General features: G+C 46.1%; 1 protein-coding gene across 1 annotated transcript in view; it reads right to left on the minus strand.

The window, feature by feature from the left end:
* The window catches only part of CXXC4 (CXXC finger protein 4), a 247222-nt gene that overhangs the window by 84851 nt on the left and 134808 nt on the right, over positions 1-27563 (minus strand). The window contains exon 8 of the mRNA XM_084517206.1: positions 700-819. Within this exon, the coding sequence (XP_084373332.1) occupies positions 700-819 (120 nt within the window). The remainder of the gene's footprint in view (positions 1-699; positions 820-27563) is intronic.

Raw genomic sequence — 27563 nt, forward strand, 5'->3', positions numbered from 1 at the left:
ACGTGTATATTTACTATCTGGCTCTGTAAATGCCTTGCTCCCTTCATCTGTTGTCACACTGTCGCTGCTAAAGATGCAGACTCATCTGGAATAAGCTTATGTTTTTCAAATACCTGATTTCACACAACACTATTATTTATGGTTAAGGCTTCGTTGGGAAGAATGACAATCAATCATGACTCAAAGACGGTGTCAGTGCCAGAAGCAGTCCTATCCTCCCAAAGGCCACCATTCCGACTTGCAATAAGCACCAGCACGCAGCGGATGGTCATTTCCCTTACCGTCCCCTGAGGTCATGTTAATCAGCCTCCAGCTTTTCTGTCAGAAGGCATAAAAATGGGACTCTGCATGCTGCACGTGTAGGGCTGACGGATAATCACCTACTGATGTCCCCAGAACTCGTTTCTTTCTGACCTCAGAGGTATTGCAGGGGCCCACGGATGAGTAACGGTGTGGAGGCCAGCTGGCTGCTCTCCACATCGGGTGGTTTAAGAGATGCTGCAGGTAGCTGGATGCCGACAGCACGCTGTCTGTCATCTAGATGACTGCAATTAATCATCTCCTTTCCGAGGTGGGACATTCAGCAGCAGGTATCATCTCACAGAAATGGAACTGCTGCGTTTCAGATCCTGCTGGCTTCCACAAGCTTGTGACTGCCACCCCAGCTCCCCGAATGCCTTTCAGCATTCACCTACTCACCAGTGCGACCCCAAGGGCTGGAGAAAGTGGATGCCGGGAAAGGGAGACGAAACCCCAGCTGCCAGCAGGTGGTCAGAGGAACACATCCTTAGAAGGGCGACAAAATGCGAGCTCCTGGACCTGGGAGGGAGGACAAGAAAGGCACGCGTTGAAAAGCGAACAGGAAAAGCTGGTAAGAGCAGTGGAAGAGGGACGGATAAGCTGTGTGGCGAGGAGTTCACAAGAAAATTAGGGCAGAACAATACACAGGAGGCGCCAGGAGGGACGTAGGCAAACTTCCTGGTTTCAACAGGACAGCTCTCCTTTCTCAGACAGTGCCGTCCCGTCCAGGTGTGCTGTCACAGAGAGGTTTTAAGCTGCAATCCTAAACCAGAGAGAGCCATTCTGAGGGCAGCTGGTGCTGCAGGGCCCAGGCGAGCTGCCGGGGGAAGCCCTCTCACCTCTCCCCCACGGCTGGCGTGCCAGCAGATTCCCTGCATGCTGTCCTGTCTGCTCTGAGATGTGATTCCCTTTCAGCTCCTGCTCCCTGGGTGTAATATATCCCCCGTGAGCAGACACACACCTGCTTTACACTGCGGCCGCCCGATGCACGAAACGAGGCCCCGAGTAGAGGCATCGTGTCAGAACACGCCAGAGGCAGGCCAGGAGATATTATCAAGCCCTTGGACACGGACCAGTATACCCTCGGTCTCGCAGTCCTTGCCTGTTCTCCCTGCTACGCTGGATCTACTTGATTCAAAGCCACAAAGTGTTATTCTGAGCGGGATGACAGAAATGCCCATTGTTAATTCATTTATTGCTCGGCGCTTAATGGCCCGTGACTTTTTTTTAGCTGGTAATTGAGATTAACAGGGTTCTTTCTTTCCTACCTGGATTGCATGGAAAAAACTGCACAAATAGTTTCGGGCAGAGCATGCACCGCATGCAGAGCCTGCCTTAACACCCCTCAAGCCCATTTAATATGCAAGTTTGCTGTTACACAGAGCAATAAACCGGCCAGCAAACAACCGCCCTTACAGATAAAGCGGGCATTAAGCGAGAACGCTGTCAACGTATTTAGAAGAAATTAGTTTATCATGCATAGCAAAGATGGGTTTCTTGAGACGTCTAATGAAAGCTGATATAGCCATTATCTGATTACTGTAACACACACTCAATCATTAATACAAAAGTCCTCTTTAATGATCTTTGTTTTATGGCCACAGCTATCCTAGGAGGAAGCCGGGAGGTGGGCAGGGGGAAGCGGTGCTTCTCGCTGGTGTTTATGCCAGCTGTAATGGGGTTGTGACACTGAAGAATGCCAATTAGACACCGATGCTTATTTCCTGGCCCTGACCACAAGACGTGGGTCAAACTTACACGAGGTCAGCAGCGTCTGATGTCCCGAGGGCAACGTGGGACAAAATGATGCTATTTGAGATTAATGCAGGGGCCGTGCCAGTTTTCTGCAGCCCCGGGGATTGCTGGATGGCATATTAAGGTGGTTTGAAGCCACAGTCCCCGCTTCAGCTGTGCTGAACCAAGTCCTGCTAGGAGCAAAGAGCTGCACCCTGGCATCTGCATGTAAATGATGATCCTCTTCTTCAGCAGCAAAGCCACGGAGAAAGTAAGGATGCAGAAGGGATCTGGTAATTATTTCTCAAGTTTGTTGTAGCAAACTGCACTCTGTTGTTATTTTGCTGCTGGCTTCTGCTAATAATTTGCTCTCCCTTTTTAAAGAATAGACCCGAGAAGAAATTTGTTGGCATCTGGCTCCATCAAAATGAAAAAAGTCATAATAAGGAAACTGTCTTTCAGAAAGAGTGAGGACTGTGTTCTCTGAATGTAGATTTTTTTAATGACTTTGGATTTTGCAGATTGTAGTCATTATACAGCTATTTATGAGGAAGTATTATTGTTGTCTTTGTCAACAAAAAAACCTCGAGAACACTGTCTGTCACCTAGAATTAGTATTGCCACAAAATAAATCTTCTCTCAGTATTTCCGTAGATGTTTTCACAGGATCATTACCGAACCTGAACCCCCCTATTAGTGCAAATTAAAAATTATTTAATAGTGCTGCCTGTGAAAGGGTGTTGTTTTTACAGCTGTCAAAGACCTCAGACACTGATCATTTTGTGTAACAATACATTATTTTCTTTTAGTACTTCTAGACAAATTGCAGGTGTTATCTTATGATTCCTTAAATGCCTGTGTTATTGTAAAAGCACTAGTATGAGTGAATAAATAGTCGCCTAATAGGTATTGATTTTGCATCTTTAAAAGCAAGGTACTGGGAACACCAATAATATGTTTACCTCAAAAATATAAACGTCTTCATGCACCATTCAATTCACGCTGCAATATTTGGAGCTTTGTATCTCTTTGGAGAGAGTTCCTACTGTGTATCATTTACGTCTCCTGTAAACTTGTAGGTTAAATGGTACATTAGCCTGGTTCTGAATCAGAAATTAAATGTATCCTTTGGGAAGGCTTCTAAATATTTTGACTTTAATGACGGGAGCTTTTTAGCCTCTCTCGTTGTGAAAGTCAGAGTTAGCTCCTTGTTGCTTCCCCTGTTGCTCCTTCTCCTGTGTGGAGCTGCTAAACCCCACCACTGTCGAATGTGCAGCAGGCTGTAGACGGGAGAGTAAGTTCAGTGAGACAGGAGCAATCAAATTTTCCATTCATGCTGTGCTGTGACCATAAAACAATGGAGTCGTGGTAGAGCAACAGAGAACGTGAAAGAAATAGATCTTAAGGAATGCATGTTTTCATGTCCTGAAATGGTCACACATTTGCCTACCACATGAAATTCCTAGCTGTGTGTAATTCTATCTACATTCCCGGGTCTCACACCCTGCAGCAGCAACGACAGACGTCCTTTTGTTTATATTTAGGGATTTTAGGGTTATTCATCTTTCATTCCTATTGTTACCGAGTCTCTATTTCCAATATCTGCCTGCATCCTGCTCTCTCCAGCGTGATGTGAGTCCACAGTTAATATACGCACCCCATGCTTGTAGACACCCATGCTAAGCCTCCAAAATTTAGTTCACTGTTCGCTTTGGCTGACGTTCTTCCTTGGCCACAGCAATCATTTCAGCACCGTCAGCTCACCTGCCCTTCATCTGCATTTGATCCAACTCGACAAACCCACTCGCTTTATTCTAACAAAACACTGGAAGTTTTCAAATGGTTTTTGCTTCCTAGGGTAGACTTCAAGACGAATACGTGCACGTGCAGACATACAAGGCCCGTGGGTTTGTGCAGTGGTCCTGGGAGAGACCAAACTTTAGCTGCCAATAACATAATCCACATTAGAGTTCAGGTCACAAGAAGGTCGGAAGAGCACCTGAAAAATTCTCATCTATCTCCCTCGACCCAGATTTATAGGTTAAAAGGTGAAGTTAGGCAAGATGCGTCCAACCCACACCGTCCAAATGATCCAATCTTGGCTACGTATGATCTCTGTAAGTATAAAATCATCTATCCTTTATCACCAATCAACCCAGGCACCTTTGGCCAGATGTTTTCCTTAAGCATTGCAGTAAGTAGATTTTGAAGGACTTGAAAGGCAGAAGCAGTTGGGATGGATGAAAGCCTTGTGGAAGAAGATAAAATTAGTATTGCCACGGGTGGGGAAGGTGGACAAGATTTGACTCGCTGGTCTTCCTTCTGTTTAATGTATACATAGGAGAGCTTTGCCTGACACTGTGGAAGAGTCTGCTCCAGCACCAAGATCTACTTTAGTACCCGTCCTCAGTACACAAGACTTACTTTCTTCCTCCACCAAACACCTGTTAGCAATTCCCTCGAGGTAGATCTCACCCCTGAGATCAATAAATACATTAACAGCAACGTCTTGGTGTAACTCCTGCAGTTACTCTAGCCCAACCTGCACACCAGCTCCCCAGCACGTTTCACAATCCACTGGTGCACAACCACAATGCGCTCTCCATCGAGCCTGTCGTGTTCCCCACTTACATTTAAAAGGGAGAAAGCGAGCAAATGAGACAACAGGCAAAAATGTACACTGCCCAGGGAAAGCAGCCAGATCCCAGAAAAATATCCAGGAAAAAAAAAATATATATATATTTTAACCTCTGGGTCAACCAAAGTTTCTCTGTTTACTATTTATTTCCTCTGCAGTTTTTAGCTTTTCACAATCCATTAACATACCATACAACAAATCAAGAGTTTTCAGGACTGCAATTCCAACATCTGCTTCTCCTTGCTATGGTTCCGTTTTTTGAATTCAAAAATAACATTACACTTCAAATTTCACATTTACCGTTATATTCCTGAGATCTCACTTCCTTTTAAGTAACTTAAATTCCTCCTCATTTGATGTGATTCCAATGGATTATCCATTATGCCAATAACGTAATTACAAAAATCAAACAGAATTACTCCAGGGTGAGAAGTTGTCTTAGAGCTTTCGTTCGCCCCGTTTGGGGTTGCTGGAGAAGTCAATGTAATTAAGAAATGCCTATAGCCCTAATAAACATCCCAAGGTCATCCTCCCCTTGTGCCTGTAGCCCTTTCCTCGCCACTCCAAGCCCTGTCCCTGCCAATAATTGTCACAGGGAAAATGGCAAATAGGGAAAGAGCGTCACCTCTTGCCATGCTGGGAAGTTAAAACATATTTGAGTCGCAGGCAGCCCGGTTTCTAACACCTCATACAGCCCGTTTTGGGAAAGGAATTGCTGCAAGAGGTAGTATCAAAGACTGCCCAACACAGGATTTCAGGAGATCAGTTCTGTACACTGGGCATATCTTTCAGAAGGGTTTTTTTAAACCGTAAGGAAGAGCCTGAGAATACAGGGGGATCTTCATATACACATATGTCTTTAACACCACTTAATTCCTCCAGTGCGTTTTGCCCAAAAGGATTTATCTTGCAGGATCTGAAATAGACCTAGCGAGCAGGGACGTCTGCTGGCTCAATAATAGTGATAAAAGTCAGATCCCGTAATGCCTCCATTTCATTAGGAAGCTATCTGTCTCCTGGCTGCGGCTGGTTATGACCCAGGAAAAAGGGGATGTGTGGCTTGAGATGGCACAGAAAATACAAGCTATATATTAATGACCACGTGCTGTTTCTGTCTTAAAAGGACGGTTCTCCTGGTTCTAGTTGGACATCATTTGACTGGGAGGTGGGAGGAAAGGGAATGCGTGTTTCAGTTCCTATAATTTGTGAAAAGCACCAACCTGCGTTTTCCCTTCAGTTGTACTCTCATCTCAGTTAATGCTTCTTGTCTGATGTTTTCCTCCAGTGACTAGGACCGTCCTTTAAAACACCTGAGACAAAGTCAGGTAGATCAAATAGAGTATGGGATCATCTGTGTGCGCTCTAACAGCATTAACAGGCATCAGCCAAGGGCATGGATTGCTTCCCCACTCAGCCTAAACTCATTTTTGTCCTTAAGTGCCATACATGTATGGAAGACTAAGGACAGAGAGGATCGAGTAACATTAATTGCAGGGTTTGGGGCACCATTAGGACGAGCTGCTACAGATAATCAGACCAATAAAGCTTTTGGTTTAGATGCCTGTGTGTTGACGGGGAAGTGGCCAGCTGGTCTAACTCAGCCTCCTCGGCATTTTGCTGAGGAGGGCTACGACTGCAGCGCTGTACCTGAAGCTCTCGGTGACAACCATGTTTTGCTAAGTCATTAAAGCTCTTCCTGCAAAGCCCTGCTACTTTTCCCATATATTAGAAACCACATTAGTGTTCAGTCAGGTTGCACAAGAAGAAAACAATACATCCAGCTAATACCACGTATTCACTTTGCATTACAGCCTGCTTCCCATCCATTACAAACTTTTCTCCCTCTGCAATAAATTGGCCATCTTTCTTTCCCCCCTCCTTTTCAGATTTCCTGATTCCGAGCCTCTCACTAAGCTTGATTTGCAGCTTCTGCTGGGCCACCTAAACTATACCATGTGTATTATACCTCCGGGTAGATCATTAATTCCTACCTCTTTGATTTAGCTGCAGTCTCACTCAGACTCCTGCATCATTTTATCTCCCTCCATTTTTTTCCTGCCAGTTTGAAACTTAGCTTTGGTTCTGCCTCCTTAAACATCAGAAGAAAATACATTTCTTTTACTTTGACCTCATTTTCCCAGCTGACAACACTTGGCTTTTTTACTGATGTCTCCCCAAATCGTGTTTTTGCCATTTAGCACTGAGGATGGCGTTTCTGTGTTTCAGCAAGGGCAGCTATTTGCGTTCCTATCATGTTCAGATTCATCCTATGCATCTGCCTGTGCAATTCTGAGTTCAGCTCCAAAACAATCTGGGAATTTGTATTAGAGCTAGAAAGCTTTTCTACTATCTTGATGGCTTAGCTGTATTTGCAGTCCCAGTATTAATACGGGCCAGTCAATTCTGCATTCCCAGCACATTTCTGTGCTCTCTCCTGTGCTCTGGATCACTGTTGGCCATTAGTTCCTAATCAAAGATGTTCACAGGTAATGATACGTCCATCAAATCGCTGCCAACAGTCCTGTTACTATGCAAAAATGCAGATCTCCAGCTTTCGGGCTAAACTACAGTTCAACCGTTTTCATATTTAATTCAGCATTAACTTCCTTCACATTTCGGTCATTGAATCCACGTTCACACTCGTACGCTCCTCAGAGTCATGTCCAACACTCTAGGACATTAGCAGTCCTTTCAGAAAAGTTAGGGGAACGTTATCTTTCCTTTATCAAACGCTGCCACCAAAGCTTAACTGTTAATGCTCCTCAAGCCCAGACGGCGCACGATTTGCTTGTCTCAGTGGTTTCACCTCACTGCACTGCTCATCAGCCCAGCACATCCACCGCGGATTCATCAGGGAAGAAAAAAGCATCCGATTTAAACACAGGAGGAAGCTGGCCTGGCAACCCTGGAGATCAAAGTACACTGCTGTGTTTGCAGGAGCTCAACATGCACCTGCACAATCTTCTGTCACATTTAACCGTGCAAAGTGCATCACTTCTCATTCAGGGAGGCCACCTTTACGAGCCAGCCCTTCAGTTCTGGTACCTCGCTAGTCCTCTCCCAAACCAGAAAGCAGGCGGTATGCTAGCTATGGGTATGATTTTGTTTCATTTTGCATGTGTTTATTTACCTTCAGCTCTTATTGAAGCACCCGAACCACACCAAACTGTACCAATCTTCATTCAGCTGCTACTAAACAGAGCCACCAATACCGATCTGCCCCAGCTCCCCAACCAGAGATTATTTTTCAATGAATATATAGACCTGAGTCCTTCTGACTAATGACCAGCCACAACTGTGCCTGACTGGGTGAGATGGGTACGACTGGGCAGTTGTCAGAGCAGGGAACAGGCGTGGTACGATGGTTGTCATTGCCAGCACAGAGAAGGCAGCAGTTATTTGCCTGTATAGCACGTGGCTGCAGTAAAAAAAAAATAATAATAATAATTTTAAAGGAAAGACAAGGAAATTTCAATGACATCCCGGGGATCTGCAGCTATCGGGGGATATAAGGAAAGGATTGAGGAGGCCGGGCATCCTGCTGTTGAGGAAGAAGTCCAGTGGGATGTTTTTGTTGAGTTTTGTGGCATTATTTCACAATACAATGGTCACGATCTCTACCTGTTATTTGAACACTTATTTCCCATTTGCAAATTATCCAGGGCACCCTGGCCCAGCAGGGCCCAGTGAGTAACACCCACCGGGCTAAAAGGCCAGTGTGTGCCCCAACTCCTGTAGGAACAAGAGTCCAAATGAAAGCAGCTTTCAAAAGCATCACCCTCTTGCTTGTAGGAAACTTTTGCTATTCTGCCTCTCCTTCCGTCTCCAATACTTCTTCCTCTGTGTGCTCGGCTGTGCCCTGAGCACCAGCACTCACGACCTCAGCGGAGCAGACTTTCTGACTCAGGAGAGAAAGTCCCCTGTATGAGCTTGGGCTTTGCATTAGTGTAATGCACTAAGAGCTTTTATTTTATTTATTTTGGCTGGCTGGTGGGTGTGGATTAACAGCACATAACCCTGCTTGGCTCCATGGCTGCTGTCTGATCTCGTGCCGTAGAATCCAGCCACCGGCTGGAATTTCCCAAAGGCCTTGCACCCGCCTGCAGCTGGGATGAGATTTTCACATGACTTCTGCTCCCATTTAAGCACCTAAATAAATGTCAAGATTTTCCAGGAGCCCTGCATGTTGAGTGCTGCATGGAGTGTCACAGCGAGATTAGCTCTTGAAAATATTCAGCCCTGTGAAGTGGGGATTGTGCTATTTCCTATTTGTGATGCTTTCTTCAGATGAGACTTAAAATCATTCCCAGTATTTTTAGTCATAAGAGGCCATATAGAGCTATGTACCACATAAATAATTACATTCTGCCTGCCCTGTCTCTCTGCATTTCTCTGTGGGGAAGATATTTCTTCTCCGACAGAGACTGGCTCAACCGTTTGGGATGCCGAATCCCTACAGTTCATAAATGACTCACCAGAGGCAGTGGGGAAGACTGGATCCATAATACAGCTGGCAGAGGTGCTTGAAGTGGTGGCTTCGTTTCCCAAACCGATGTTTTATTTTGGGATCCATGCTAGAGAAAGATACTGGGTTTTGCTACGTTATTGCTAATGCCATTATGCCAGTCATAGTGTTCAAATGGATTCAAATAAATTAGCCTTTCTAAGAGTTGAACCAATTCCTGAATTACTACATAAATTATTGAGTACTCTGCATTCAAACTTTTTACAGTATTGCCTGGTTTATAGTTTGGGTGGAAGGATTTCATGATAGGAATGCCACATTAATTTTACATTTCATAGTGATATTTCATTGCTTCTGAAAGTTTTCACACTACCTCATTTCTTGTAGCCATTCCTAAGTCATGTTTTTATCTGCCAAGATGACATGTTCGAAGAGCTTTGGCAAAGCTTGCATGAAAAACTTGTATGAAAAATACGATGTTGAGTAGCACTTCCCAAATGTGAGAAAGATACAGCAGAGAGCTTTAAAGGCCAATTAATTATGGAATAATTCCCGCAAACTGTGGCAGTAATTAATGAGCAAGTAACGTGCAGTATTTGGAAGCAAACAGCAGTTAGCAAACACTACACACAGTTTGGTGATTGGGGTACAAGAAACAGCCTTTTACCTGTTTAATGATAATGGGTATTATCAGATTTCCCTAGTTAATGATGTGTCTTGTGCTTATGTCAACTAGTTCTAATCTGAAATATGACTACGCCAAAAAAATATAGCACCGTCTTTCTGGTGTGCATTCACAGGAGACAGAATCAAGTTTCCATAAGTTTGCTTCAACTGAGAAACCAGCAGTGATTAATTCAGGGAAGACAGTCGCAGAACCACACTGGCCCAGAGAAATTAGATTTCCCTGCATATTAGGAAGGATGGATAATATATCTGGAGGGCTTGGGTGGCTTTCCTCTTGTGTTGGGGGGTAAGCAGGACTGCTCCCCTTCTCCAGCCTTAGGGTAAATCCTCCAAGCTTCATGAAGCAGCGCCTACACAGCCCTGAGAACAGGATGAGGGTGATCTGCTCCCTTAGAGAATGGTGAGGAAGGTCTCCCCAGCTTCTGTGCACACCTCTGATCTGGCTCTCAATAATTTTTTTTTTTCCTTTGGGGAAACCAATGCTAATTGGCAAGACTATGAAACAATATTCTTGGTCTTAAAAAAAAAAATTATGATGAAACATAAAAAGAGCAGACATGTGCCTGTCATGCAGCCAGGCAAATCTGGAGAATTGGACGAGGAAGGTTAGCATTTTAACTCAGACATGGAAGAGAGCTGACCTTTTCACACCACTAGCAACAAATATAAGGAAGCTGGAGAATATTTTTACATAGAATGTCACTACGCTTTCAAACTCAAGGTTGTTTTAGCATTGCCCTTCCACGATCCCAAAGAGAATCAGCTTATTGAAATGCATCAAGACTGGTGGTTTTCCATGAACTATTTCCAAGAGGGTGAAGAAAGTAACCGAGCAAAGGAAGCCTTTTGTAAGAGAACTTCTACCCAGGGGGTCTGCCCCTCCACCGCTGTGTGTTTAGGCACGTTCAAACTGAGAAAAAGCTGGAAAACACTTTTAGGACACTGGATCTATTCACCTGAGAAAGGCATGCAGGGATCTTGAAACACGCTAAATATTCTTAATGCTTACTTTTCAGCCTTCAAGTGGATGGAAAGATGATGAGCAAAACTTCTGGGTCCTGTCATTTGTCTTAGATATCTTGTTTTCCAAACTGAGACCATCCAGGATTTGGGTAGTGATACTGAGGACTTTGGATCATCTGACTGCTCTGCAGTAGGTAGCATCTTCTTTCTGTCTTCTGTAACATCTCCTGGGCTCATTGCCCCATCTACAACGCAAACTTACTTCAAAATAATTTAAATTGAATAATTTAGATCGAATCTTGCAGCAGGTGCTCAAGGCACCACAGTCTCCTGGTCTTCCAGGTAACAACCTCTCTTTCCAAAGGCAAGAGCATTTTGGTCTCACTTTATGATGACAGCCAAATAGATTTGGACATTGGGTGCATTGGCACCCAACTCTACGTTGGAAATGGCCTGATTTTCTGATATAAGGGAACCCAAACAGCTCCACTGAAGTCAAAGGAGATGTGGGTGCTTGCCAGTCTGGACATTAGCATGGTATTTTTGTCTGTATTAACTTAGTTATTTGGACTTCTAAGAAACTTGAATCAAGTGTATATATGCCATTCAAAGAAAATGCATGTGATCCATGCAGCATTGCCAAAATTCTCGTAGGAAGACCACTAATGAATTTAAGCTCCCAGCTGGAAGCCTTTTTTTTCTTCTTTTTTCTTTTTTTTCCCTCTTACGCACATTAACAGTCCTGGCAGGAGGTGTCAACCTCAACCCAAAAGAAAGCTTATCTTGCCTCATGACTCCCTCTTAACTTAGATAGCAGAAGTATCTAATATGAAATATTGACAGCTTGAGATTGATCTGTTGCAAGGGCAGTAAGAGTTTATTACTGATTTCTGGGGGAAAAAAAAAAAAGAAAGGAAAAAAAAAGAAAGAAAAAAAAAGAAAGAAAAAAAAAAAAGAAAAAAAAAAAAGAAAAAAAAAAAGGCAACTTTTATGGATGCCTAAAATGCTTTTATTTTGTCAAAGAAGAAGAAGAAAGAAAAAGACAAATGCTGAATGCATAAAAACAACCATGGGATTGCATCTCTTTTTCCTCGCTTTCCTAAGGAAAGGAGAGTGTTAAACTGCCATCCGCTAAAAGCAGCGATTTTATGCTGAGGTCTCCAAGTCAGTGAATTTACATTTCGTAAGAACACCCTGAGGGGCTTTCAGCTACTTTGCTTAAAAGGTAGACAGATACATTTACAGCAGTGCATGCAGAGCTCCATGTGCTAACATGGCCACATAGCCAGAGATTCGCTCCCTGGCACATGTGTGCACGGGGTGACTTCGTGCTAAGCAGGTAATGCATAAGGACACTTTTATGTGTTGGCTGGGAATACAGTTCAGTAAAGAATGTGACTGTAATTACCAGTAACGAGGGTATAAATTTCTGATCCCTGCTTTGTTGGCTGGATTTTTCTAGTGTTTCTAAGCATTTACATTTTACAATTGCCTTATTTATAGTCTGAAATGTGGTGCACTAGCTTTTCATGCATGTGAAATGCTTTTTATTCCATTTGGTAGGAAGCCCCCGCCTTCACAAACTAGTCTTTCATGAGAAGTATTATAACTAATTTAGTTTAAAATATTTTAATGAGTTAATAATAGATTATTAGAGATTTTTAGTTTGAACACATTAATCATATAGATCTTCTTTGTCTTATTTTGAATAAATAAAAACCTTGCATCATTGTGTTCAAATTCATACAGTTCCTACAGTGAAATCCTTTATAAGTTAAAAAATAATAATAATAATAATCTCTCCTGTATTATCACCCAAACTGGGTCATACCTGCTATACGGAGTTATAATAGGAAATCCAGCACGTCAGTTCACCCCTAGCTTCAGCCACCCATTGTGCAGGATGGAAATTTTTTCATTTCCATCCCACCTTGGCTGTGCAAATAGTTATAAGGGTCAAGCAAACAGGTTTGGGGCCCGGCTGCCATTCAGACCGGGACATCGGGACACACGTCTGTCTTTGGTGGCTGAGCTCTCCAAGACGAGACACTTGGAAGGTCTGCGTGGTGCTAGGCTTAGAATCACAGAATCCTTAAGGATGGAAGAGACCTCCAAAATCATCTGGTCCAACCATCCCCTACCACCAGTATCACCCACTAACCATGTCCCCAAGCACCACGTCCAACCTTTCTTTGCACACCCCCAGGGACGGGGACTCCACCACCTCCCTGGGCAACCCATCCCAGTGCCTGACTGCTCTATTTTTTTTCAGCATCCACCGTACTTGCATCACGGTGTGGCCCTTTCCCGTCTCATGTTTTCTGAGACAGTAAATAAGACTTCCAGGCCTAACTTTGGGCTTAGCTCTCGACTTCAACCGAGTTGCATTGGATTTACACAGGTATCGGGGAGAGCAGAGCTTGTCTCCTCATATATTTGAAACCAACTTCAGTGGAAACGTCTAAAGGTGAGTCTTTGAATCTGTGCTCAAGTGGTTTATCACAAAGATGTCAGTGGTATCTGCCTCTCTTGGAAACCCTTCCTAGAGGACAGACTGAAATTGGCCATGAAGAGGCATACAAGAGGAGGGGAAAGAAAACTAACATTTGGCTTTTACTACAAGCATCACAATAGCAACAACTCCTCACAGAATAGCCTGCACCGCCTTCAAACTGTGGAGAAGAGCAACGTGAGCACAAATGAAGATACTCCTTGGGAGGCATGACTTCCCCCTCTGCTCATTCAAACATAAAACTTTCATTCTGGCCTTTAAGGTCTGCGTTTTAACTGTGCATGACTGGATCTAACATCTACTGCGGTACAGCCCGCTTCCTTTCGTTTTTACCTGAAGGACGAAGTATTTGAGAAGTATCAGCAGGAAAATAACCATTTCTGGTTTGGAAACAGGAGGGAGAGCCCAGTTTCGGAGATGACTTTTGTTTCTGTGTTGAATGGAAACGGTTTTAGAAGTGAAAAAGTTATGAGGGACATTTCAACTTACAAGTGGAAAAGTTGAGTTCAAGCTGATTGTCTTGCCTTTATCCCTGCCTGGGACTTCGGCCTCTGGTAGATACCACCAAACATTATACTGTTATACTGTTTCTCAGATCGTTATTCTCTTCTTCTTCTCACGCTTTCCTAAAAAATTCCAGCCTAGCCCTCAAAAATTTTCCACGAGAAATTTTCCCTGAAACTAACACACTTCCACAAACCATTTTGTATTTTTGTGAAATGCTGCATTTTGACAGAAGAATGTCTTCTTGAAGGTGTTTTGTTTTTTTTTTTTATCCCCCCAAACAATTGTCATGACAAGCTCTAATGGACGCTAGGGGTGTTTTGGACAATCTAGGTAATGGAGAGAAATATCAGCTCAAAAGTTACATAAAATCTTAGGGCCCAATTCTGAAAGAGCCCATTGCTCCTATCGACACCGTGCCTGCCATCCTCAGTGCAACGCCTCAGCCCATCGCTCTGTCATTCTCACCGTGTAATAACCCAGAGTTTGGGTCAAAACACACCACCCTTCCGTGCCATCACATCACCTTTAAGAGCAAAAATCCTCATTCTGAAAATACTTCACCCAAAATACCATGTAAAATTGATGTAAAAATCAGAGAGCTGATGCTCTCGGCCACAGGGACCACTCGGCGATACCACATCCTATCGACAACAGATTCCTGTGGTAGGAGCAGTTGTAACCCTGCAAAACCTAAGCCACAAGTTTGAGAAAGTTTAGAAGGGCCAACATTTTAGACAGTAAAGAGCTTTTCAATGTAATAGCAAAAACAGAAAATCTTTGTTTTCCTCAAATCTCCAGACAGTGGCTTTTCATCCTATGTTCAATCAGGGCACAGCCGAGAGATTTAAAAGGGGAAAACAAAGGCTTTGTTTTTACACGACCGCAAAGCTGCTTCTCTCTCCTCCTCCTCCCCTGTACTTCTGACAGACTTTTAGACTCTGTACCACCAAGTAACCTTTATGAGGCTTGGATACACCACCATTTCATAGGCAGGCGTCTAAATTTAGAAAAGCATTTTGTGTGCCACTTTTTTTTTTTACATTTTAGATCTCGTGGATGTGACCTTCTCGAGGAGTCAGATTACTGTCCTATGCTTGACTTCCATGTGGTTTGCACCGGCAGAAGTGTGATCAAAGTGTAATTTGCAATACATTGAGCAGCTTTTTAAAGGGGCAGAAACAGCTGTGGAGAGGCTTCCCTGGCTTCCAAGTCGACTTTTGATTAGCTTTTTGTGCAGGTATTCCAGGTGTTGCCATTAGTTAGACGTTCTGATTCCTGCTTTCTAATTATACAGTCCACAATTACTATCACCTTCCATTTCGTTTCTGACATGATACGATCTATCCGTAGCTGTATTTTGGGTACTCCAGAAAGCAGAGCTCCAGCTAGCTATGATGCGACACAAATTGCGTGTTGCAAATTACATGTTCAGGGCTCGGGAGCACAGCTTCATCTGTCAGCCTCCCAGGGGGCTGCGAAGTGTAATGGCTAGAGACACCTACCTGCTCAGGGAACAAAAGGTAGCGGGGCAGCTGCCTCTCTTCTGTAACACAGGCAGGGCTGGAAGGACCCAGCCCGCGATCCGATGGCGTGGATGCCTCGCCTACCTGAGCACCCGGTTCGAGGCAACCACACGGAGTGCCTTGCAGAGCCATTTCGACACAAACAGCGTTCAAAATATTTCCTTCCCCAGGAACCCTGGCCAAACGCGAGATGCTCGAACCTCAGGGAATTTTGCTTGTTCTTTTGGCCTCTACATAATATCAGCTCTTGAGGCAAAACGCTGCTATTGCTTACACAGGCCTCTAGCCAGCTTCATAAAACCCAACCACCAATGAAGCAGCGTGTCTTCCCATGTGGGAAGGAAACTGCAAGTGCTGTGTGAGAGTACAACCATGTAATGCTTGCACTTTAACATAAATACCAATATTTAGTACCCTGTAGGCACTAAAAAACACCTACACTGGGTGACAGAGAGACTCACTCACAGAAAACAAAATTAAAACCAACCAAAATAAAAATTTCTGTATTTCTCTTTCAGAATAAGTTGGAAGCAAACCATGTCCTCAGATATACCAACGTATTGAAATCTCTAACATTGTTAAGTGTTATTTCCACTACCGCATGTGACAAAGAAGATCAGGATTATTTTTTTCTCAAGTGACATCACATTTTACATTATTTAAGCTTTTGCTGACTGAAAAAGCTTAGCTGGGAAAACAACTGTGTACAGTGGTACAACATCTTATTTCAACTTTGAAATAAAATTGGAACAATTCTGAATTTAAATTGGGAAAGCCTTGGCTAGAGCCAAGCGTGTTTTGAGCTCAGAGCATCAGCAATGGTTTTCTGTTTTCCTCTCCCTTCCTTTCTCGCCCCTATCGCACTCTCGCAGGGAGAGCCCACCCTAAAAAATTGTGCTGAGCGCCGAGAGGACACATCACGAGACTGCAAATCACCGGGACCGATGAGAGGACAACTTTACGGAGGTGGACGCCCAAAGCCTGACCCCATGGCCTTCCAAAAAAATTTGTGTGGATCCCGTTTAAAAATGACAGCCATTTTGTATGGGCATGGACCACTCTCTGCCCATGGTTGCTTAAAGGGAGGTATGAAGTACAGCATACATGGAGAGAAACATGTAAAAGGCCACGGCGGCGAAAGCGGGAGAGTTTAATTATCTCGACCTCAGAGTGGATTACATTAAGCGGAGGAAGCAAAGCTTGATCTGGTACTGGGCTGCTTTCTAATTTAATGTGTACATAAACCGACAAGGAAGGGAAGAATGCCAGATGTGGTATTAAGCAACACAGAGAATATGATTTAGGACATTAAGGTATAAAAAAAAAAAGGTAGGAGTAGTGACTGCTGAGCTGAAACAGCTTCTGCAGTGACTCTCCCTGCTCCTCCTAGGTGTATGCACCCTGCAAAACAGAGCACCGAGCTACCTCTTGGCGAGCTGCTGTCCCCACACGGCCCCTCTGAAGCTACAGCCAGGTCCACAAAACATCAGGCTGGCTTCTGCACAGCTCAGCCAAGCGCTGGTACAGGCTGCATGCCTTCTGCAGCCAGCAAACCTTTGTAGAGGCTTTCAGGCAGGCTACAGGGACCTCGCAGATAAACCGCGGTGGTTTCACGTCACCTCTGCCCTCTCTTGATCTGCTTAATGAGCTGCAAAAGCCCGCAAGTGACTCCTGCAGGCCTGGGGGCCGGCGTCTCTTTTGGCTGCCTCTCCAAAGGTGCTTTCCGGGTCACAGAGCCGTCTGGAGCCACCTCGCTGGGCCGCCACAAACATCCCTTGCAGGGCAGCTCCTCCACGCCCTGCGCTGAGAGCCCTGGAGCAGGTCTTTCAGCCAACCATCTGCATGGTAGGAGGAAAGAGTCCATCAGAGGGGGACCCGAGCGCATAAGGACACTGGAGCTGAACGCAGAGAGCCCAGCACAGCCATGCAATCCAGCACCAGAATGCACGGAGGTGCCACAAAAAGGCCAGGCATAGACATACAGAGACAGGAACAAACTTTCTAGGAAGGAAAGGAGCTATTTCAGAACAAGGAACAATCTTTTTCCCCAAGGAAAGACAAGCTTTCCCCCAAAAAGGCGGCTGGCAAGTTTCAGATTTCCCAGTGAATGCCCTACAAACCTTGTTTAGAGCTCTAAACCACATCCAGCCAGCATCACAGCTACACCGTGCTAAAAAGCCCCAGGTAATTTGTGAGCTATTCCACAGCCACGGCGAGATCCTGGTCTCACCCCACCCACTGCAAAACTGCAGCCGCTTCTACCTCAAAATACCCAGTTCCAGACAAGTTCGCCGTTCGGGCCCACGCCACGGGTTCAGTTTCCTCTATTGCATGATGATTATATTACTTAGCAGGTCTGCTGATGACATTGCATTCAAAATTGGGCAATTACAAACACTGGCAGGAAATTCTGCAGCAGCAAATGCTTTTAAAAAATGGCAAGGATGTGAAGAAATTCAATGGAGATCTTTCATTCGATATATTAAAAGCACACGGCCAGGGAAGGAATCAGTGGGGCCGTGAGAGGGTATGAGTGAGAAGCCCGTGACAGATGAGACTGATGCCGAAATGAGCCCGAATTAATATTCCTTGCCTGAGTATTTACAGAAGAAGCTGAAGGTCACATCCCGGAAACAAGGATACATTTTCTTTAGAGGGAAAAAAATGAGATGTTAAAAGGCTTTACGATCCAATCTGGACAGGTAGTTAGTTAATTAGAACTATTAAAAGTTGACAGGGCCCAAGACGTAGATTAACTGCATCTCAGAAGTTGGAAGGAAATAGCAAGGGAAATTGGAAAACCTTCAGTAATGCTGCTTGATAGCTTCCTGGGGAAGGTAGGGCTGGAGGTGCCTAGAAGGTAGCTACTCCAGCTTTTTCTTATTTTTTTCTTTCTTCTTTTTGAATCAATGGAAGATTTAGGAACCTCCTCACCAGTAATCCTGATGGCAGCCACAGAACGGATACTGAAAACATGAATATGGGATGGGATTATGCAACCCGGGGAAATACACAGTCTGGGGAAGGAGAGGCAGCCCTGATTCACGCCATACCTGTCAACCGTGCTGAAAAGTTCTTCTGGAGCTGTCCTAAAGTATGGCAGAAGTGAAGTGACAGGCGTAATTTATCCCGATGGAAGACGATATTCACGCGGTGTCACAGCCCACGAAGAGATCGAGCTGCACAATCAGTGAGCGGGGCATAAAAAAGGAGCGAGAAACAGCAAACGGCTTCACAATCAGCCCTGGGACACGAAGCGGGATGCCAGTAAAATGGAAAGGTTCGGGGTGACCAGAGGGACGGTACCGAGGCAGCGCTCCCAAATTTCAGCACGGTGCCCGCTTTTGTTCAACTCTACATAAATGGCCTGCAGGGGATATAATTTTTAAAGTGGAAATTTTTTGCTGATAGCACGTAAGTGCAAAATGGTGCACAGAGCAAGGAAATTTAACATGATTTGAATAAATTAGGCTTACGGGCAGATAAAGGGCACATCCAGTTCAGCGCAGCAAAGTGAGACGGAATGACTGCAAGGCACCAAGCACAGTCACGGGCAGGAAAAAGGGACTGGAGGAGTGCGTGCTGACCAGGGGAAAGGATACAAGGTAACTGCAGATAAAATGCTAAATTGGCGCTCAGAATAAATGGGAGAAACAAAGAGAGGCGAAATTCTTCATGCTCAAAAGGACAAACAAATTCTTCACACTGCACGCTGAGCTGTAGCAGTCAGTTCTTTTCTGAAGAAAAGCTGAATTCAGACACCTCTCCCAGCAGCGGAAAAGCACGGAGATAAAAAACCAAGAGCCCGAAAGTGAAGAGCTGCATTGTCTCAATGAAGACATGACATGAGGGACTTTTAAAATGTATTTTCCCTTTCACACCCCAAGGGAAAAAAAAAAAGAAAGAAAAAAAAAAAAGCAAAATTACTTTCTCACACTTGGAATGTTAATTGTGGGGCTATCTCTGAAAAAAAAAACACACAACAACAACAAAATACAACATCACCAGCAGCAGCAGCAACAACAACAAAAAACAAGCATAAATAAACTGAAAGGTAGCTATTACCGGTGAAAACAGCCTTTTTACTGCAAAGGTTATGACATTAACCCAGGGAAAAAATCATGAATATTCACAATCACCATTTGTCATTAAGAATCATAAAATGTGAAGTGTTGAGTAGGGCTTTAGAAAACTCCTCCAGCCTACTAAATTCCCTCTCTGCTACTTACTATGATGCTAGCAGATATCCCACTTTTTTTTTTCTTTTTTTTTTTTTTTTTGGCACTGCATTTTAAAAAAGCATCTTCCTACAACTATTCCGTACACAACTCTGAGAAAACGAGAGTGAAGACAGGAATCGCAAAGACCTGCGGAAAGCTGCTAGAAAATGAACAACCCAAAATTTAGCCAAGGAGCTCTTCAGGAGTCTGTAGCCAAGGCCAGGAGCTCCCCACAAGAAATGCAAATATTAAAAGAGGACAACATTATTGTTTACACCCCTAAATATACCAAAAAACATCCAGTTTCCACTTCTGTACCTGTCAGATTTGTTCCAGCCAAGGGGTGCTACGTAACATGTGTACAAAGGCAGCAGAGAGCCTTTTACGTGGGAATAAAAGGGCTGGAAGCCTAGCTGGGGAAAAAAAATTAGGAGGCAGATGCTTGTCAACCACCAGCAGCTGTAGGCAGGTAGAAAGACCGATAAAAAGATGAAAAAAAGATGAAAGGTGAGATGCCTTAACCACAATCTTGCTAGGCAAATGGCTTCTGCCAGTAGTCTGCAGAGCAAAGACATGGCACAGGCACGAAGCAGTACAAAGGGGGGTCCACTCACTAAACGAGAGCAAATTCTGAAGACGAGAGCTTTAAAAGACCGGAGGGGAGGGATGAGAAGTCGCAGCGATGGCTGAAGGGCCGTGGGGAAGGCAGCAACCCTCCCCGTTCGGCGAGCAAAGTGGTGTCCCACGTGGCGCGCAGCAGCAGGCCGTGCGTAGGTACGCGCGCGGGGAGAGACACAATAGCTCCTGGGGCGTCTGAGGGAGCCCAACTGCTGATCTACATATCCATTCACCCTCCGAGTGGAAAAGCAGCGTGCTGGTGGGGGCCCAGCTGTCAGTCAGCCGTGAGAATAGCTGACCCGGGGCCGAGACATCAGGGGGCATTTGCATGCTCGCTGCGCTCAGCGCACCGCCGGGGCGGCAGGGCCGGGATAACGCACGGAAAGAAACGCCACGGGAGAAATTGGGAAAGGCACCAGGCATTCGGGTGAAGGCCTGGAAAGAGGCAGCTCCGGCCCTTTTTTCCCTGTACTTTTGCAGTAAGGCAAGGCTCGAAGCAGGGAGCACAAAGCCTGCTGGGTGCCAGCGTGCTCCGAGAGCAGCCCGGGGCTGCCGCCTGCCCCGTCACCCCAAGCCGCACCCCAAAGACGAGCTCCATCCCTAGCTGCCACGCAGGCTGAGCACAGCCAGCATTTTTGTAAGGTATGGGTGTCAGGGCTTGGCTGTGCAGGCTCCCAAAACGCCCAGAGAGCCCTTTTTGCCTGGAGGTGGAATGGAAGCGGGTGTCAGGCTGGCGTATGGTGCCGCCGATACGGCTCACCTCGCGCTCCCGTCGCCTTCACGTCTTCCCCCTGGCCTATTAATACATCCAGGCACTTGTGCTCATTGGCATGGTGACTGTGCTTATGTCAGTCACGCTCCTTTGTATTCTCCCTGCCTAGCCACTCGCTGTTGTGCAGGGGATGTGTGCATCAGGCTCAACACCTGCCAGAAATCTCTCGGCTCTCCGCGCCTCCCCTCCCTTCCCCAGCGCTCTGCCCTCACGCCAAGGGTTTTGTATTCTTGTTTTCCGATCCGATTCTCGTTTTTATTACTTCCCCTGCTCTTATTTTCCAGCTCTCCAGCTTTCCCGGGGTTTCTCCCTTTGTTAGGCTTGCTGTGTCGCCCAGATTCCAGTTGCGGCCGTTCAGAGCCACGTTTAATGGACAAAAACCACCCCGGCTGCCCCTCGCTATCCACCACCTCTCCCCACCCCCACTCCCCAGGAAAAAAAAAAAAAAAAAAAGTAGAAATAATAATAAAAAAAAGCTAATATCCTGCAAAAGCATGGAGCAAAAGGCAAGCAAACTGCAATTGTCATCCGGCCTGAGTCATGAACACGTATGCACACGTTTGTAGCCGAACTCACGCCTGTGCCAGCCCCTTACTTGGATGGGGTCCCTGCTGTCGGTACCCAGGCAGTGGCCCCCTGCCCCTTTCCAAGCCTTTGTTCGCCCTTGTTCCCTCGTGCTGGCAGCAGCAGGCACAGTAAAACCACGTCGGAGCAATCCTGATCCTCAAACTGACCCAGCTAAAAGGCAACCTGACCCAGAAGGACACCCACCTACAGCCAAATCCACCTCGGACCGGGCTCCAGGTCTAATTACCGCAGTATCCTCCATCCCCGATAACCAGAATTCACTCAGCTCTTTCCACTAAAAGGATTTTGGCAAAGCCCTGACGGAGCTTAAACGCTCTGCAGAGACACCGGGGATGGCAGCGGCGTTTAAGCTGGGAAGGCTTCAGGGGCTCGTGGCAGACCCTCCGGTTACGGGGAGGAAGCCTCTAATTGAAAACCCAGCCCTCGCTGGGCTGACGCTCTGATATGAAATAACCTCACCAAACAGCCCGAAACGCAGGTTAGCCACTGGAGGAAATTAAAATACGCTTCCAACCCTCACCACTTATTTCGTCCCCTGGATTTTCTGTTCCCTTTTTTCCGAATTCAGCCAGATCCTGAACGGCACAGCGCGGCCGGGATGTTTTTACATGTTTTTTAGATAGCGTGCTGGCTGTTAGTGTTAATGATTAGACACCGCTGCCCCTCGGTAGAGCCCGGAGAGCAGCGAGGAGCCGCAGCTCAGCCCCGGGCTGGGATCTGAACTTGCAGGAATTCACTTTGCAGCGCTCCTCCCCGGGGCCAGCGGCCGCCCCCCACCCCCACCATTCATCATTTCCTCTTTTCTTGAAGATTTTTCTTTTTTTTTCTTTTTTTTTTTTTTTTTTTTTCCCTCCTCCGCTTGCTCGCCGTGTTATTTCCCGGAGGACTGCTGCTGGATTGACTGGGCTTTAATTGCTCGGCCCAGCTGGGCTCGGGGTGGAATTTCACCTTTGCTTCTTCCTCTCCTTCTCTGGAGCTTCCCCGGCTCTCGACGGTTTCTGAGGCAGCGCGATTACCGATTCGCCGCGTTTGTCGCTCCACGACACACACGATGTAGGATACACACGATGTAGGCCAGCTGACTTGCATTTATTCACGCTCTCTGCTTTCCACCAGCGATCTTCCCAAGGCCTGTGCCACCTTCCAGCTGCCCCTCGTTTAGGAGATCGGTGCTGTGATGCCTTTGCTCATCATTTCCTCCCCCTCCTCCCTTAATAACGGGCATGGAGCACCAGTCTTCCCCCTGATACATGTGTACACTTGGTTCTCACTCCCCCAAAGAGCCTTAGCCAACATTACCATTTCCCTGCCTTTTCCTGGGCCCTACTCCAGCTTCCTTCTGCCCGCTGCCCTGCTTCCAAAAAGGGCACCTCATGCCCTCACATATACCCGTCGTTTTTCACCTGCCTGCAGCAGGGGGGAAGCAGCCAGTGAAGATGAGGAGGAGATGGGAAGGAGAGGCATCTAGACGGAAGCAAAATTCAGCCGCGTATCCTCCAGAAGGCAAAAATACAGGGTCCCCGGCCTGCACAGCCTCTGCTGATGGGCTCGCACAAAGGGCCGCGGTGTGCAGCAGGTATTCCAGCTCCGTCGTTGTGCAGATAATTAAAAACAATAATGAAAGAGAGGTTTTTATGCCTGTGCTCTAGTCGCAGCCGCAGCTCCCGAGCTACAGCAGCTGAGTGGTCCCTCTGCAGCAACATTTGCATTATTGCTAATCTGTAATTGGGATCCCCACTTAGCTCTATGACTCTCTCTGACCATTTTCAGACCTTTACCATTCAAGTCAAGAGGCTCCTTCCTCTAGAAATTATATTAAGATTTGAAAGCATGTTTCCTAATTTGTTTTAACAGGCTGCAGTGATTTCTGCTCATAGCTACACCGGCGCATTGTTTTCCCAGCGTGCAACTCACAAATAAAAGAAGAACCATATCCATTTCATAGCTCCCTCTAAAACCAGGCATTTAAAAAGGTTGGTGTTTTAAATCTCCCTGTCATAGCAACGGGAAATAATGATGAGGGCTTGCTTTGTCCCTCAGACAGCACGGGCCAAATTCACACACAAATGGAAGTGAGTCTGAGGTATTCCACCTGAAGCAAGCTGTCTGGTAAGAGCAAACTATGCCTTACTCTAATTTGCATCCTCTTGCATCCTTCTGATTGCTGTCTTTCTTGCTACACATCCCCATCATCAAATTATTCCACGTTAGGCTCCTCCAGGTTCGGCTGGAGCAAGGCGATTCATTGCAGAGATGCCATGCAAGAAGGTGTCAATTCTGCACTGCGCTGTGAGAAGGGACGAGATTTTCCATGCAGGCTTTGGCTCTCCTCCTCCTCCTGGATTTACACGGAAAGGAATCCCAATCCCTTTAGCGTTGTCAGGAAGAGGCTGGGGAATCCGCATGCACAGACTGTAGCAGCCTAGATTTATTGATTCGCTCATCACATGGCCTGAAATGAGTATTTCAGAGATCTGTCCCCACCAAATCCAAGGCCTCAGTTGGAAATGGTGGGAGAGGTTCTTTCTTAGGCAGATAATTCTGGACTTAAACAACACAAACTATAATAACCAAAATAAACCAACCAACCAACAAAAAAAACCCACAGCATAGCTGAACACATACTCAGATCTCTAAACACAAGCCGTACAAACGTCCAGTGTCACGTAGCTTCATTTTTATTCACTGAAAAAATCAGCTCAAAACCCAGAGCTGCTGTGTGGCTGCAGGTTTCACTGAGCGCTGGCTGTTTACAGCGCTCTCGGGAGGAGAAAAATCAAGCCATTTCTTTAGGTGACTTCCTACAGATGGAGGTTTGTAATTTCACTCCCGCAAGCCTGCATATTTGCAGATTATACTCAATAAAATGCGAAAGAGATACCAGCTAAAATCACCTCAACATTTAGACAGTTCCTGATGTAATATAAAATGTCTCTGCCAGAATGACTGCTACCTTCGGAGACCGCGGTGGAGCCGGCCCCAGGATGCGTTTGGAGCTGTAAATCCAGCAGGATCAGAGACCCCACAACGCTTCAGACTTCCTCCAGCCCTCCTGAAAAAACCACTCCCTCTCACGGTTTGCGCAGCAGCAGAAGACGGATCGCAAACCAGCAGCAAATGGCTCACCGGAAAATCCTTACCACCGCAGTTTTGAAGCTCAGAAACTTTTCACCCGCTTAATATGCCGGGACCTCTCCTCGCCTGGCAGCTGAACGCCGCAGCCACCTAATGATTATGCAGCGACATCTGCAAAACCAGTTTGATGTTTCCAGGCCAGTTTCTGACGGACCTGTCGATAGCCCAAACGAAGCCACGGCTAGCACTAATTGGCCCCATCCTTGTCAAACAACGTGCAGAAAAAAATAAAGAAAAAGGAAAAAAAAAAAAAAAGCAGCACTTACATTAGATTTCCCCCTTGCCTCTTCGAGCTGTTTTTTTCTGCTTGCTTTTCTCCCACCTCGTGGACACCCCCCCTTGCCCCAGCCATTCCTGTACCTGAGCAAAACACAGGACTCACCGAGGTAAAAGCTGGGGATCTTCAAGCGGCGTTAACCCAACGCGTGGATCCCCACGGAGAAGCAGCAGACGTAATATCTCACTCTAGATGCTGTTTACTCTCGGTAAATATTTCCCCTTGCAAAAAGCATTGCCATGGCATTGTGCGGAGCTGTATAAACAGCCGTAATTTTGCGTCCTACTTTTTGAGCCTTGCAGCCTGCGTCCAGGTTGCTGAATTGTTTGGTTGTCAAGGGCAGGTTTAAAAATTTTATGCATCGGCATGGCACATGATGTAAGCTCTCATGCACCTGACATCTCACGCATGAATAGCTCAGGCAAGGCACGGTGATTCACTGCTGAATTTAAAGAGAAACGGGAGCAGCTTTCTGCAAGGATCCGACACGGCGAGCTCAATTTTGCAACGAGGAACTCGGAAATACTTTAAATCTCAAATTAGATTGCATTAAAGCTGCTCCCTGGCTAACTACTGCCTGTAAATCACCGAAAGCTGTGCAGCTTTCTCTGTGCAAGTGTGTGCACCCCGGGTCCTTTCCCCGTCCTGGGTGTGCTGTAATTCACTCCTGATTGATGCCGCTTTCACTCATCCCTGTGCTAGTTACAGCGCTCCTCGTTCTGTCTGCACTGCCCTCATATAAGTTATCGGCTGCATTTCGCCATGTAGACAGGAGACCGAAGCACGCAGAAGAAGTACCTGCTGAAGAAGTGTTTCCAGGAGCGAGATAAGGGCCACGGTCGTCGCTGTCCGTTCCCAGACCCCAGCCACTTCTTTTCATTTATCCCCCACGAAGGGGTGCACAAAGTAGTCTGGGGTCTGCGGTGGCTCCAGTGCCATTTTGGCAGGGAGCACCAGGGAGCCTCGGTTTGTTAATATGGAGAGTCTGCAAAATAAACAGGGGAGCTGAAAGATCCTGGAGGAAAGTGATCGAGAGGGAGAAGGAGGGATTTACGCCTCGCTCTGACACACTGTTAGTGCCAGCTCTCTCCACCAGCAAGCAGTCCACGCCACGTTGCTCCAAGTCAGTTTTCCAGGAGACATTTCAAGGCAAGCCTCCCAGAGGGACAATTAATCTTCCCGAATAAGAGACGTGATGAATTATCAGAAAACCTGAAGGCTGATTGAGAAGGAAGATTTTAAAGGACAGCCAAATTCCTTCCCGTGGCAAATGGGGACGTAGCTGTCATCCGTGCTGCTTCTGAAAACCTCCTGGGCTTCCAGTTTAATACAAATTTTCTTTTTTTTTGGCCTAATCAGTGACTAAGAGGTAAAGACACATCCATGTCCTTCAAAACAGGTAGTAACGCAGAGAGTTTCCAATTACCCTTTAATTAAAGTATTAATTAATTAACAAAGTGCATTTATGGAATAATTATATAATTTCACACACCATCGATCATATTTCAGCCAAATTCCTTTAATTAAGCTGACACGTACACCGCGTTCTCTCTCTAGGGTTATTCCTAGAAACCAGAGCGTGCCCAGCCTCACGGAGATGCATAGTGCAGAGGGGCAGCTCACGGTGTCCCACAGTGGTTTTGGGAGCAGAAATGAAGCCACTTCGTACTTCTAAGTCAACTTAACACCAGCAATCACATCTGAAGGCTGCAGCTCCCTGTCTGCATGAAGGGCTCTGGGAAAGCACGAGCGGCGCGAGCTTCCTCACTGCCAGCATCCCTCATCCCGACCTGGAGGGGCTGACTTTAACAAACAGCTAATCGTTATCCTCTCCAGCAAGCCCGTTAAGCGGCTTAAGAAGCTCGGCATTTCTCTGGTGGGGCTGAGCTAAGGCGAGCGGATCGGAGCGCACAGCCTGCTGAACGCCACCACGGGCGGAGAGCACGGGCAGAGAGCTGCTTTGGCGAGGCTGAGCCAGGATCTCCTGACATCCCTGGCCACAGCTCGGCCCTCTGCTGCCTGCTGCCGCCTCTCTCTAAGCAGAGGATTTCAAATTACCCCGTGCAACGAGGTGTATGTTGAGGGTAGTCACCGCTTTGCTTCCCTGGCCTGGCCATTTGATGACGGTGGCCGCATCTTCCCGCATGATTAACGTGATCCTCGCAAAAATTCATCAAGCAGGGTCTGATCTGCGTGGAGATGTTGACTTGAACTGATGTTACTGAAGTAACGGGAATTATACCCATAGGGATCTTGTCCCAGTAATGTCACCGAAATGGGCTAGTCATGAAAGTGAATACCAGAAACTGAATCTGAGGAAAGAGGCTATGATGTGCCTCTGGATGCTCGCAGCCATACATTTCAATCCTTTACGCTTCCTAATGGCTTTAAAGTAATTCTTCAGGTCATCTGAGTCTGAAAATTCAGCTGTCACTCTTCTTTACTCTTTGTTTTTTATTGAGAGTTTATCCATAATTTAATGGAAGTTGTGCTGAATTGAGGAAGGAAAGAGAAGCAACCCTCGAGCTCCCCCAGCCAGCCCCACTCACTTATCCCACTGCTGATTTTTCATGACATCAGTAGTCAGAAGCAGGGGACCGGCTGAAATTTGCAAGAGCCTCTTA

Source organism: Aythya ferina (genome assembly GCF_964211825.1).
Source record: "Aythya ferina genome assembly, chromosome: 4".
Classification (NCBI taxonomy): domain Eukaryota; kingdom Metazoa; phylum Chordata; class Aves; order Anseriformes; family Anatidae; genus Aythya; species Aythya ferina.